General features: G+C 40.7%; 1 protein-coding gene across 4 annotated transcripts in view; it reads left to right on the top strand.

The window, feature by feature from the left end:
• The window catches only part of LOC121911534 (WD repeat containing planar cell polarity effector), an 81,958-nt gene that overhangs the window by 12,894 nt on the left and 53,624 nt on the right, over positions 1 to 15,440 (top strand). For 3 of the 4 annotated variants that reach the window (XM_042433101.1, XM_042433099.1, XM_042433102.1), the window contains one exon: positions 12,478 to 12,562. In XM_042433101.1, coding sequence (XP_042289035.1) covers positions 12,502 to 12,562 — 61 coding nt within the window. In that variant the 5' untranslated portion in view covers positions 12,478 to 12,501. Of the gene's footprint in view, positions 1 to 6,220; positions 6,262 to 12,477; positions 12,563 to 15,440 lie in introns of all 4 variants that reach the window. The other variant, XM_042433100.1, reaches the window with a different exon arrangement.

Below are 15,440 nucleotides of genomic sequence, written 5' to 3'. Positions count from 1 at the left end.
CCTGAATACTTTGGATTTTATTTTTCCTCTTGTTTTCAGTCATCGTGGCGCTTGACTCCAAAGAGCACCTTTGTCCTCTGAGTGAAAGTGTTTGTTTTGTTCACTGAGCAAAGACGTACTCCAGATTAACGCACGATAAGAAGTAATTCCTGATAGTTAAACTACAAATTTGTATCAATTTATCCTGAACTAAAGGTCAGGATTTTCACTGATTTATGGCAGTCACCACTATTGCAAAGACCCAGACTCAGTCTCCAGCCGTAGTGCTTCCAGCTTGGCTGGCGCTCCACTGAACACAATCAGTGTTCACTGCTGGGAACCCGGTGAGGGATCATGCCTCAGTGTCTTAGTAGTGCCTACCGGTTAAACCATTACTTTAAATGTTGGTTTGAATATTCATTTCAGCCAATTTGGGGTATAAAATTGTGCTTTTGTTGGTATAAACTGTAGGTTTACAAAATTGACTAGCAAGAAATGGTACCACAATCTACCTGTAAAGGACACTGTGATAACTCTCATAAGTACAATTCTGCTCTCTTTTTTACTAAGAGAGTGTGCATTTCTTTTTGGACTTTATTTCCTTAAAGAAAAAATGATAAAAAATATGAAGAAAAAGATAAAAGTTTAAAAAATAGATGGATACCTTTTAGGCTTCAGTCATATCTGCATGTATGGGTGTACTGTATATAAGTCAGCATATGTAAGCATTTGTTTATGAACGTGTATTTGTGTGTGTGTGTGTGTGTGTGTGTGTGTGTTGGTATTTGTCTGTTTAGCCATATATTTTTGTATTGTGTTGTGCATGTATCTGTGCACAAATATTTCATCATGTCTCTGTGTGAGTCTGTGTGCGTGTGTGTGTTTAGTGTTTGTACTAGTGTTTGTGGTCAGGAGGTGAGGGGCAAACAACAGGCCACCAAACGGCTTTAAAAGAAGAAAATCCAACAACATAAACAAAACCACGGACAGTGTGACACGCGTCACCTTCGCTGTGACAGGGGACAGACACCGGAGAGGCACATAGTCCCTGAGAATCTCTTTGAAGTCAGCCAGCAATTGTGCTGCCGGTTTGGAAGTATTGCCTTTCCTGCCCTTGGGCGTTGCTGTAGGGCAGATGCACTCGGCTTTTAGTGAAACACTTGCCAGGATTAGGCCTATTAGCTGAACAGGAGGGAAAGACAACCATCGCTTGTTTAGTGGAATCCTGTCTGAATGCGGAAATGTAGTCTTCATTTAATGGGTCTGATTGTGAAGGCATCGAGCCAGAGGTCTGCCTTCCTCTTGCTGTCTATTCCAACTTTTTTTTTTTTTTTTTGCCTAATCAAGACCTGATTGCACATTCTCCACCAAATATCTCTTTTTCTCCGTCCTTCTCTGTGTCTCTGTCTCAGTCATTACTGGTGCTGTGTTTGTATTTCTGCTCCAGGCGTTGGGTAAATACCTCTGCTGGAGTAGGTTTTCCCCCCATTTCCCACCTTCCTCCCTCCATTACCTCCTCTAATGACGTTTACACATCTGCTTAGAAGAGCTTCCACTCATCTCTCCGTTTCCCTGCGTCCCTCTTTCTCTCCCTCATTTTCTTGCACACACAAGCACACGGACACTGAGACTTACAAGGTAGTATTTGAAATTCTCGATTACTTGGCCACTGACTTTTATCCTAATTTCAATTAATTAGTACAATTCAGGAACACATAATGTACAAATTCCTTCACTAATATATCAACAAAAATCAACACTAGAAGTGTGTGGCGGTGTATTTATTTACAGAGATCATGCTTTCTGCCTGTATTTTCTTATTTTCTTATTATTTTGCTGTGTTTGGGACGCTTCTGGGAGTCAACCTTTGGGCAGTAGGTATGTAGCCCCCAGCCAATAACAATGCGCAGGGTGTGAGGTCGGGACTCATAGCGTAGCGACCAGGTTCTCTCTCCTCTCCTCTGCTCTGCTCTCTGTCTCTGTGTCATGGATGTATAAAGAGCTGCAGGTCTGTGTGTCTGTTTGATCGAGGGCGGGGCTGAGCTACACACACGCAGAGCAGAGAGGCCATGGCAGACAGGACGAAGCTCTGCATTCACACAAAATCTGGCGATGCTGGTTCCAATATTAGATGTCTGCCACTTTTAAGAACTGCCTAATTGTGTCAAATAATGTAAATGTCATAGTATCAATTTACTAATTTCATTAGCTGGAAAAATACACACATCACAGTAGAATTAGTCAGTTTAATGATTAGTTGAGCCACAAATTAATCTGCAACTATTTTGATAATTGATTCATTGTTTTAGTCATTTTTAAAGCAAAAATGCCAGACTTTCTTCTATCTTTAGCTTCTCAGATGTGAAGACTTCCTGCTTTTCTTTGTCATAAATGATAGTAAACTGCATGTCTTTTGGAGTGGTGGGTTAGTAAAATGAAATAAAATAAATAATTTGAAGATGCCAACTTAGGGTCTAAGAAGTTATGATTTGCTTTCTTCACAATTTTGACATTATAAACAATTAATTGATTAATTCATAAAAAAAAGTGCAGATCAGTCCATAATGAAAATAATTGTTAGTTGCAGCCCCACAGATTGGTTTGTCCTGGAAAAGCAGCTATTGTATTTAGCAATAGTCATGATCCTCACTCTCAGTGTTTCCTTGTCTGATCACATGTATGTATGTATACTGCAGCCATTAAGATTTTTTAAACAAGTGTTGAAGTATTTATTTTGCTTTTCTTTTTTTGTGAGTTTCATTATGAGGGGAAAAAAAAGTCTCTCTTGCTCTTTTTCTCTGGACACCTGAACTTTTCAACTCTTTACCTCCACATGCCCTCCAAACCTGGAACGGTACTTCAACTGATCTACTGGTTTCTTTTGCACACATATACATTTGCATGCAAAAGTGCGCGCACACACACACACACACTCTAAGACGCACACAGACACACATACTCACATCACTCCACAATGAGACTTGCCCAGCGGTCATGTCACTCCGGCTTCATTTTCCTGCTGATTGACATGTCCTGTAAAACACACAGACACACACACATATGCACATGCATACAGAGTGACTGTACCTGTCACCTCTCTTGAATAGTATTACCTTTACCTCATTTTGTTCTGCCTGTCCATCACCTCTATTCTTCCCCCGCCAACAGCTGAATGGGCTCCTGTGGGACTCTGTTAAGTGTGTGTGTGTGTGTGTGTGTATGTGTGTGTGTGTGTGTGTGTGTGAGAGAGTGTGTGAATGAAAGGTTTTCGGCCTGCTGCCTGGCGCCACTTTGCCCACCCGCGACTCTTCTCCACCAAACCCTCTGTCTTGTAATAGGACAGTTCAGTTGAGACGATACACTGTACTTGCCTGTGGTTTTGTGTGTGTGTGTGTGTGTGTGTGTGTGTGTGTGTGTGCGCATGTGTAAGTGTATACACTGCCGCCAGGCCTCACAGCACTTCCACTCTGAAGAACGGAGTCTTCACTTCGTCCCCTCTTTTTCTCTTCTCAGCGGGTCGAGTTCTGTGACGCCTTAGGTCCTCAACAAAACCACAGAAGTAGGAGAGACAGACATACAGACAGCGAGGGAGAAAACAGAATTTGACTAGAACATGACGAGAACTCTGAGGTCCCACTAGCGACCCCTAGAGGCTGCAGTGTTCATTACATTACACCACCGAACAATTTAGTGACAGTTTTGCTATTCTTACAGCCTCACCAGTACAAGGGCTGCAGATAGATTGCTTTTTTCCTAAGGCGGTGCTAATAGAAAGGCATATGATCGTTAAAGATTTAATGGCAATGTGCCATATTTGATTATGAAATACCCGTGCACAAATGTCACCATTTGACTGGAAGATGGGGCTGGTTCCAGACCTCTGAATCGCCCCTCACATCTCCAATTTGTTGACCCGATTCAAATGGGTCTGGTGTTGTGCCCATTGATGGCCATTTCTTGTGTTTGGAGAATTAGTTCACTAATTAGAGGGTAGTTGGCAATTACACAGCTAGCAGGCTGCGTAGCTACATTCATGAAAAATAACGACAGAAAAATTTTGACAAGCGTCGGTGAGATCGTCGCGGTAACTCCACGTAGAGAAATAACAACTCTGAGATCATCGACATGAGGCGAAATTGTAATTCAATCTGATTATTAGGCTACTGAAATACAGTATCCAAGTGGAGAATAAATGTGTTCAGTAAGTTATTGCAAGCTGTCCATTACATTTTGATATTTCAAAACTTGAAGATTCATTTTTTGAAGACCATCAATGTCAAAGCAACTTTTTGCTGGCCATTAGTCTTTAACAAACCTTTTCTTGATCAAGGGAATATTGACTCCTAACTCATAAAGAACAGTTTTCTAGGAGAATGCGAGAATGCGACCAGGTAAATTTTGCTACAGCTGGTAGTGTAGTAAAAAATTGTGAGTAAATGACAATAGGTGATCATAAATAACCTCCAGTATCAAAAATCTAATGTGTTTTCTGAAAATTTGCACGCCAGTCATACTGATTTCTTTCTTCGTACTTGTCTTATTTAAGTCTCATTAAATGAAGAACAATGTCAATTTATCAGAATTTTAAATAAGAATCATTTCAGATTCCTTCGCTAACACCAACCGTTGAATGAAATATTCCTCAGCCTGCATCCCTCAATCTGTCCTCTCCTGCACTTACTGCCTCATGTGAATGAAGCAAACATATTTGGTTTTCAGTGTATTAGAGGTGAATCCGAATGTTACCGTGTGTTTATGTCAGCTTGTACGACGAGTTTCCTCTCCACCACACACCCACCTTATCTGTTCTGTCAGTGGTCACAACCCCCCGACGATGTTTTCCTCCTGTTACGTTAGACTCATTTCAGAGCTTTGATTCTTTGTTTTATCTGTTTTTTTCACTTCTCATTTTCTCACTCTTTCTTCAGAGGCATGTCTTTTGTTTCCAGATTTTGTCCACCATTCATTGCTCTGATATGACACTAGAAGCTAGAGGACTTCTCCCTCAAGGATACAGATAAGCGCTTGTGTGAGTCTGTGTGTGCACGGTTTCATATGTATGTAAATGTGTGCATGTGTACATTTCCTCAGGTATCACGAGGTTAAAAGATAGGAGAGTCTGCACCATACTGTATATGCATTTCCATGCATACGTACGTGCTTGTGTGCACCGTATGAGTTCACATATCAGGAGTTTGAGAGATTGGACAGTGTGCGGGATGTAGGACTGACTTGAGTGCCTGAGCGTGTTTACTGAATCTGTTCGTGCAGTCTGTGATTGAGACTTGGCAGGAACTCTGAGGCACCTCAGATTGGAAAATATGCACTCATACACTCACAATTACACACTGTTACCCTACCTATCTCTGCGTGGATGTACCTCCCTGTCGCTCTTTGTATGTTCTTCATGTTCACCAAGTTTCTCTTCCAAGAGCCAAAACAAGACCAAGCTATGAGAGTGACATAAAGTTTGTGGGGGAAAAAGTCAGAAAATTTGAAACACTGTACTTTGAGAGAGATGAGACAATAAAGAGTAAGTAAAAACTGCAAGAGAGAAAAAGACAAACTGTCCTTTTGAGAGAGACGCAACAAAGAATGAAGAGAGTAAAAATTGCCGGAAACAGAGAGTGAAAGCTTGCAGACAGGGTCAGAAAACTTAATGCATTTCTAATAGGGGATACCTGAGAAAAACATGAGAAACAAGAAAGGGGGGGGGGGAATAAAAGGCAAGGGACAAGTAGGCAGAGGGATGATAAGTGAAGGTACATGAGGGAAATAAAAGAGAGAAAAGGGAAAGGGAAGGAAAAACTGACAGACAAACTTACACAAAGCCAAGTAGGTGAGGAGAGAATTGTGGTGTGTGTATGTGTGATGTGTAATGACAGTTTGTGTGTGTGTGTGTGTGTGTGTGTGTGTGTGTGTGTGTGTGTGTGTGTGTGTGTGTGTGTGTGTGTATTTGGGGCGGGGGAACAAGGCGAGGCTGTGATGGCCTTGTGTCAGTCACCCTATGGCAGCTCTTTAACCCTGTAATTTACCACATCACTCTTCTCACAGTGATGGGACCACTGCGCCAGCTGACAGCACTGCCTCTGGCGTGTGTGTGTGTGTGTGTGTGAGAGAGAGAGAGAGAGAGAGATGAGGGGAGAGAGATCACACCTGTGAGAAAGGATTCTTGAGATGTCAAAAAAACGTCTGTGAGCCTGCCTTCATTTCAGCCCTGTCTCTCTCTCTCTTGTTGCGGTGAAGCTCCAGATCTGAACCAAGGCCTTAACAGACCCTGAGGTATAATCGCCAAATGTGAACTAATTTGTTTATGGCCTCATATCTATTGCAACATAAATATCACTGCTGTAAGTACCCCAAACTTATCTTAGAAATCTGCTGTCTTAATTTCCACTGATCGGTGGTGCTTGACACTTCAGTATCCTCTCGGCATGTGAGAAGTGATGTGAAATCAAGAAAGAGAATATGACCGTAAATTTTAATGATCTGAGGAACATTTTTATGTGTCATCTTAATCTACATTTCGACTCTTTTTAAAGCCCTCTCTTCTACTAATGTACATCAAGACTCCACAATAAGTCAATTTAACATTTGCATTCATGTAAACCGTGTCTGTGTGGTTCCAATGAGGTATTAGGAGAGTAAAAAAATCAAAGACACTCACTGTGCAACCAAATAAATTCAGGTGACAGATCAGTACATAACTTTATTGTAAAAGTAAATATATACATATTTTGAAGCCAATGTGGATTCAGATACACAGTAAATATTTAAATTGATTTAACAACTTTAGGTGGTGTTATTGTACTATATAAAGGCGAGAGAACAGGGTATGTGATTCCTCCACCAGAGACAGGATGTGGAGGAACAGCTCGTTAGAAAGGCTGTCAGTCAGATTCAAACGATCGGCATCTTTAGTCTTTTTGTGCCGTGTATTCACCTGAATACCCGCTGTAGCCGGACACGTTCTGTCCATGTATACATTCAGAGCACATATAGAACAAAAGCTCAGTGTTAGATTCTGTTAGCTTAAATACGTAAATGTCTATTTGATTTCTGGCTGTTGAGAGCAAGAAAGAGTGAGAGATGTGACAGGACTGCAATCCAGATATCTTTAGAAAGGCTTCCATTGTTTCTCTCTTACTCTTTCACTCTGCGAGAACCAGTCTCAAATAAATATTTACTTTAAGTTCTGACTCTGAGTGCTCTTCCTCACACACACACATATCCAAGTGCACTCATACAAAGACACTTTCTGTTGCTCTTGTTCCTCTTTGCACACACACACACACACACACACACACACAGTAACCACCCAGAGGGGACAGTGAAAGGAGCAGAGAAAGAGACGCAGAGAGCAGACAAGGTCGTAGTTCCTGTGGACTGTCTTTGAAAGAGGAGTCGTATGTTTTCCCTCCCCTCCTTTGATGTTAAAGCAGCCTCTTTACTTGTGTAAAGACAGGGTACAATAACCTAGACCCCCCCCCCCAACCCTTCACCCCTCATCCAAGCTCTCTGTACACTGGCTGTACACCCCCACAAAGCTCTGCAGGGGCACAGGTAACCCACAGCAACCCCAGCCAGAAATCAGAATGAGTGTGGCAGCTGTCCAGGACCTGTGCAGCATGCTGTGAGTGTGTGTGTGTGTGTGTGTGTGTGTGTATATGTGTGTGTGTGTGTGTGTGCCTGAGTGTATACTGTAAGTCCATTTATGCCAGTGTGAGTGCAATCACTGTGCCAGTCTTACAGCTTTTTACAAAAACATGTTAAAAATGATACCCATTTAAAAAAACATCATTTGTTTCTAACATTTTATTTATCGATATTTCAAAATCTTTTTTCACAAGAGCATTTTTCTGTAGATTACTGCTTTCTGCTTTCATATATGATCTTTGAGACTTGTTTACAATTATCTCAGTCTCTGTGGGTAGTTAAGTGTGCAAACTTGCACAATCCTGACATTGTCTGTGTGTCCATGCGTGCATGTGCTGGCATATGTAGAGAAATTGGTTAGAATATAAAAAGCAAATGGTTGAGGGAATAATCATCCTTGTGTGGGTGTGACTGCAGCTATTGCAGGTTTGAGAGATGGAGGAGAATATGACTGAGGTCTCTGTTTAAGTGTGTATGTGTCAGTTGTATGTATAGCACATTTAATCATAAGTAAAATCAATGTACATGTAATAACATTAGAAAAGAAGAGTTGGGCGCCCCGGTGGCCTGCTTGTTAAGATGTGTATCACATACGTAACATCTGGGGTTTGATTCTGGCTGCAGACTTTGTTGCATATCATACCCTGTATAAATAATGGCAAAAATAATAAAAAAACAGAAAGAAAAGAAGATGAAACCAAAAATGCACCCAAAAAAAGGGACATTGACAAACTCTGCATCCACACACATATAGTAAAATAAAAAACTTTTCAGTTTTCTTTTGAATACTCGGGCTTGACACAGTTGTGACAGAGAATGGGACCAAAGTAACTACAGTAAAAGCATGTTCACCAGATCTGAAACTTGTTCTGGGCTCTAATTAAAAAAAAAAAAAAAAAAAAAAAAAATTAAAAAACCATCACCTGATGACATGAGAGGTCTGATTGGATTGTCAGTGAGCAGGTCTTCAAAGCAACTGTTAAGTGCTTTGAAGACTATAAATAGAGTTTTGAAGCTGATCGTAGTGCACTCTGAGCCAGCGAGGTTGATTTTAAATATTTGAGTGATATGTTTGGCTTTGTGTGTGTGCATAGGTGCCATGTAAAGAGAGCAGAGTGGTGAGTTGTTAGACAAACATGCTGATGTGTATGATGTGACGGCATAGAAGAACGGCACCCAGTGTAAATGGACTCCTCTTCAGTAACCGTTTACCTTAGTACACACCAAGAACACCTCGCCCTGACCAAACTCTCTCTGTCCTTTTGTGAGTCTCTCTCTCTCTCTCTCTGTATTGCCTGTCTGGATACATATGTGGCCACAGGGCTCATGGACACACATATCAGTTCTTATCCAACACATACTCACCCATTTGCTCTCTCATTTTCTATATCTCTGTCAGCCCCCTTGTTTCTTCTATTCTGCCGTAAACTCCCTGAGACCCCGACAGCTTCTCAGAACAAGGTCTCAAGAACTTTTAGGCGAGCCAGACTGGCAATAACTAAATGAAAGCTGGCTGAAATGAGGTTTTCCCTCCAAAAGGGCTGACTTCCTCTAAAAAAGCTGGTTAGGAGAGGATGAAAGAATCCTCTTATGTCAGTAAACTCGTTACGCCGTCGCTGCCATGCCATGCTAGCCCCAGCGTTTCCATGGCACCCTGTGTTATCTGTGTGTATTTTTGTTGGGACTTGTAGTTTTGGGGGTTGAGTGGCAAAATGAGATTTTTTTTTTCTCCCCCCCACACCAGGAGGAGCAAGAGGGGAAAGATAAGAGAGAGTCCCCTCTCAGCGTTAACGAGAGAAAATAAGAGAGAGAGAGGCTGGAGAGACGGAGAGCATTAGCTGCACAGATAGAGAAATGAATGGCCGACACAGCAATACTGCTACACCTTTGCTACTCTATAAAGAGTTTCTGCACTGGCCTGTGTTGAGCGTCCTCCCCTCACACACATTATGCTATGCTGATCTGAGTCCATCCCGTGTAGGATGTAATATACACTGTAATATAGAAGGTCTGTCACTCCATAGCATTATCCAACATGGCAGAATTTATGCTTCAGACAGTGAAGAACATTGGTTAAAGACTTATATACCTCTTTTCTGCTTGCCCAGATTGCAACAAACTCACAGATGCTTTATTTATGTCTCATACAGATTAAAGATACGTTGAAGGCATCATTTGGATTAAATATATGGGATGTAAGCCAGACGAGGCTAATATCCATTGTCAACATAACTGCAGATTGCATGTAGGGACTGGGTTGTAAAAAAATGTGTTCTTTCTCTAGCAAACGATCACATAAATCCCCCAAAACCAAAAAAAAATCAAAAACTGTTTCTTAAAAACACTGAACTTTAGGAGAACTGGCTTTAACCAGCCGTTGTTTGAACCAAGTTTCCCCAATCAGTGGCACATTAACACAGGGAGAAGCACTGTTATCCATTGTCTTCCTCTTGCTGCTGCTGCTCTGTTTGGTGCCATACTCTCACACTTTGTGTCCCCCACGGCCTGATGATATTGATTGGAGTTACACAGCCAAGGTAACCTTATTTTATCATTGTGTGTTTCAGTAAATGTAAATTCTTTTGTCTCTGCAGCTGTGACTGCCACTGCTGCTTTGTTATACCTGAAACTCACTTGATTTTGAATTTCTTTTGAGTTTTAAGTGCTAGGTTTTATTCAGTGATCTTAGTGTATTTATTTTTTTTTGTTTTTTTTTTAGTATATTACTAAATTGTTTTACATTTTGTGGTGGTTGTGAAGTTACTTGGTGTAACTTATTTATTGTTGTTTTTAACTAGCTGATTCATACAGAGGTGGTGCTAACATTTAAAAGGTGGCTTTGTGCTTTTATTTATTTATACTTCTTGTGTGCTTATATATTTTGTGATCTGTTTAACGCCAACCTAAACTGTAACAACTCTTTTTGATACCTTTAAAAACCACGTCTCTGTTCATTCTTGTTGTGAAACTTACCTGTGTGATCGAAGTAGGAACTCATTTGAGTTCCCTGGGTGGTGTTGTCGGATTTTTTAGTCTAACTTCAGTTTTCAGACAACCCCTCATCAGGTTACAGCGGCAATAACAGTACCATGAATATTAATACCATCACTAGTAGTAGAACCACCAGCAATGGTGTGTCTTATCTCAAAAAAGACATACAGATGTGTTGAAATATGTACTGCCGGTAAGGGTAACACAATATTTACACTAGAAGTAGTTGCAGTAGTACTAGTTGAAGTAGTAGGAGTAGTGGTGTTCTAGTTATGGTAATGCTGGTAATAGTTGTAGCATTGGTTAATAGTTAGAAGTGTTAGTAGTAGTAGTAGTAGTAAAAGTAACAGTAGGTGTAGTTCCTTTATCGCTAAAACACCACAAGTGGTTAAATACACAATTTGACAAAGCACAGTTGAGATGCTGCTCATACAGATGGAACCAAATACATCAGTGACATACAATAACAAACCATTAATACAATAACACAACATCAATACTACAGGGGGAAACTCTGCACAGAAGACTAAGAGAAAGCAACAGACAAGTTAACAGACTAGAGAATAAAGCCTGTAATAAAGAAGGAAAGATAACCAGCGCCTGTTGTAGACCTGTCCTATTTTCATTAGCTGATGTGTGGAATGCTGCCTGCTTTGTCTGAGCTGTCAGCTCCAAAGTATGCGTCCATCACTGCACGTCTGTGATGTGTGAATGACGGTACGAGCATCACCGCCCGTGACCTTGTCTCAGTGTCAGCCTGAGTTCACGTGCTGGTGTTGGTTGGTCTTTAATTTGTTTTTGGTCAAAATGTGAATGCATACCTGTAGTGCTCCCACTACTATTATTCCACCTTACTAGTAATACAGGTATGACAGGTAGAGGAAGTCATACGTTGGTGCTACAAAAGAGTATTATGTTGCATCACCATTGTCACAGTTTTTGTAAACCCTCAGCCTCTATCATTACAGCTGCTGCTACTACAAATATGATTACTACTACTGCTACATTTACTACTAATGCAACAATGACTACTGTTATCTCTATGGGAACATCCTTATATTAACAAGACTGCAAATGCACACCTGGTACACAGTTATATAGAAAAAGGAAACTAATGCATCTTGAAGAGTTCATTACTTTCTTTTGTCAACCTGATAAAAATCCAAAGCACAAAATGGGTTTGCACACCCAAATTAAGTAGATATTTTCTTTTTATTTCATTTAACTTGTCCAATTCAAGGACAGGGGAAGAATGCACAGACTATGCCTTCTTTGTGTGCCATTGCATTACTTTTGACTTTCACTTTGGTTACGCACACTTCAGGTCCCCCATGTCTTTAAGTTTTTTACTCCTAGAGCTGACAAAAGAAATGCCATTCATTTCACACAGGGTTACAAAACAATGAATTATTTAGTTAAAGAAAGACAAGTTAAAAAAAGAAATTTCAAAAGATATGGAGAAGTCTATTGAGAGAGTACACTCATGCTCATGTTACCTTTTCATTTGATTATATTTTCACTGTCCTCCATCAACTCTGAGGTCATGAAGGTACACTGTCCTGTCCTGCTTTGTCATCTGCACTATAGTTTGATTGTACATAAAATTTTGTATTTTGCCAGTGTAGGTGCATGGTCAGGTAGTAACAGTCGAGCAGTCACGCCTGTTCGTCATTCAAGTTTGTGTGTGTGTGTGAGCACGTGTGCCTACATGCTTGCTTTGTTTGAGCCTCAGGCCTATTTATGTCAATCTATTATGTCGTCTCGTCAAGATACGCATCTGTGGTTGTGTTTGGTCTGCTCTGTCTCTTTCTCCTTCTTTCATTCATTTCTCTCACTTGTCCTTCTCCGCAGACTCGGGTTACACTCCTCCATCAGATGGCGTTCTGCCTGGCTGAGCTGCACTTGTGGTCCACCAAGAGCTCACTCCAAGTCAAAGGTAGAACTTATCAACAAGTTCAATCTGCCTCTCAATAATTCTCCTGTTCCTCTCACTCCGTCTTGCTCTGTCTCCTTCTGTCATCGCTCACTTTGTTTTCACACCCTCTCCCCACCTTACCTATATCTACTTTAACAATCTGACTCCCAAGTCAACACCAATTCTCCGTCTGTTTTCACTTTCTCTTTGCTCACTTCACAGTGTGGTTTATTGCATTACACAACATTCTTTATATTCATTTTACGACATTAAACTGTATTTGCACGTTGTTTAAAGTGTAATTGTTTAGCATGACCGCAAGCAACTGAAGAAAACCGATGAGAAATGTTTTCTGAGACCACCCACACTGGAGCTAACGGGGATGCCATAATTCCATATTTGTTGACAAGGAAAAAGGAAACTTTTGATCAATATTTTCACAAGCACACCATTGTAGCATTGTTACATGTCTAGCTTATTACTAAAGTTCACAAATTTGTTCTTTCATGTTAAAATCAAGTATAAAATCAGATTGACATTCAATAAAATTCACCAAAAACAAACTACAGATAAATAAAACATCTAGTAATATTGAAATCTTTGTACATATATTGTTGTACGCACATGACTTTGAGAAGATATTTCAGTAACTGCTCATGGATCAGTGAAGTCAGCTGCACATCGCCACGATGTACAAATGAACTTTAACTGGCAGCCAATCGTTCCTCGTCTGGCCGAGTAGGCGTGGTCTAAGTGTGACTTTTCTGGCAGTTTTTGTGCGGTGCGGGCCTGCTCATCACCTATCAGTCCATCTCTTCTGTCAGACGGAAATGCTCCGTTTCTCCATTTTCTTGTTTTCTCCTCCCTTCCATTTCTGTTTTGTCTTTCACAGTCTGCTGAGCTTTAGACAAAGATAGTGTCTCTCGGAGGCTGACTGCGTGTGTATCTGTGTGTATATACTGTATGTGTGTGAGTTTATGTGTATACACAAAGGTAAGACAGGATGTGTATCCTGGGTGACACATCCTTATTTGTTTGTTTCTTCCTGCTGTGTGTGTCTTCTGCTATCTTGGAAAAAATGTGGATGGATACAAGCGAAGAAGCCTGGTCGCTGAGGTGTGACACACCCTATCACCACCTTCCTTTCATCATATATACATCCACCTTAAAAACACAAGTATAGATTCATAACACCAGCATCTACAATGCAGTAAAACAAATGTTTTCTATGCTGTTTGTGTGTATATCCTACATGTGATTGCCATGTTTATACAGCTCCCACAAGCCTTTTACTGTTGGCCACCGAGCAGCTTCACACATGCAGTTTGTTAAGTGCTTTACTTTGTTGCATTTCCTCAACAGAAATCATTGCCGGAGGGAAAAAAGCTGTTCATACATTACACCCACACAGATGTTAAATGAAGATTCAGATTTAACTGGTGACCTTTTTGTCTTACCTTTCTACTTGCTGCTGCTGCATAACTGTGATGCTTCATTGTTAAATCAAGGATTTTAGTCCATGGAAAGGTTCCACAAATAAAGTTATAAAGTTATTGAACTTTGGATAAGTAACTGAACAACTGAAGACTGTTCTGATACCAGACAAACTGAAGCATTGTCTTCTGTAAATGCTTGTAGACAAGCTGTGAACAAAGAGATAATTTGTTATATGCTACATTGTTGGCAAATATTTGCCTGCTTACAAATCCAACAGACAAGAGCAATATGAGCATCCCATTATAGTTGTGGTTTTGGCTAGCAGAAGAATAAAATTCCAATATTCTCTGGTACAGTTCACAAACTGCTGAGAAAAATAAATGGGCCTTTAGCTTGTTAGATGTTCGACTGTCTTCACCAGCCTCGTTACCATTACTCCTCTGCTGGGCAAGTATAACATATACTGTCTTTAAACGTGTTTGTTGAGAACAGTTGCCAATGGATATGAGGGGATTGATGAAAGCAAAACGAAAAAATTAGCCAAAAGTGGCTAAATACATAGAGTTGGGTGAGAGTCACTTGCCAATGTTAATACCAAAAGTATTGATTAATACCTTTTATACAAACGTTTTAGAAACACTTTAAACATTGTCTATAGAAAAAAATCTGATCAATTGATATTAGCATTGGCAGATATTCAAGGTTAAGATTTTGAGCCATCATCAGTTGTGACATTGAACCATTTTGTGTGTGTGTGTGTGTGTGTGTGTGTGTGTGTGTGTGTGTGTGTGTGTGTGTGTGTGTGTGTGTGTGTGTGTGTGTGTGTGTGTGTGTGTGTTGTGTTGGTGCAGATAAAGAATGACTCTGCATGTTACCTGATATACTTGTTTACTATGAAAATCCCCATTTGCAAACAAGTAATTAGAGTTATGAGTGCATCTGTATTCAGGTACACTTCATGTGGTGTGTGTGTGTCAGTTTGTGTGTGTGTGTGTGTGTGTGTGTGTGTGTGTGTGTGTGTCTGTCTGCCATCAGCTCTCCTGTTGTATTAGTGTGACCTGGCCTCAGGAACAGCAGCAGCAGCAGCAGCAACAGTAGTGGAGTGATAAAGAAACGATGTGTTGTGCGAATCTGAGTCTGCTTATGGTTGTGGGCCTGCAGGAATAACACTGAAAAAAAAAAAAAGCTCAGCTCAGCAATTTGTGCGTGTATGTGTGTATATCAATCTGTGTTTGTGCATCTATGTGTACGTTGAACATATATGCGTTTTGTTTTTGTTTTTTATAGCTGTCTGCTGAACTGGTGTGTCTGCTTTTAAATGTATATGTTACATGCGTGTAAATCACAGTCTGTCCCTCAGGTGCGATGGGTTAAGGCACATTCCTGTCTTTATTAATACCCTCCTCCATTCTGGCTCGGACGCCCCCCCCCTCCCCAGCCCACCTTCACACCCCCATTCCTC

Source organism: Thunnus maccoyii, chromosome 14, assembly GCF_910596095.1.
Source record: "Thunnus maccoyii chromosome 14, fThuMac1.1, whole genome shotgun sequence".
In the NCBI taxonomy this organism is placed as follows: domain Eukaryota; kingdom Metazoa; phylum Chordata; class Actinopteri; order Scombriformes; family Scombridae; genus Thunnus; species Thunnus maccoyii.
Note: the sequence above shows the minus strand (reverse complement) of the source record. Positions and strands in the feature narration are given on the sequence as shown.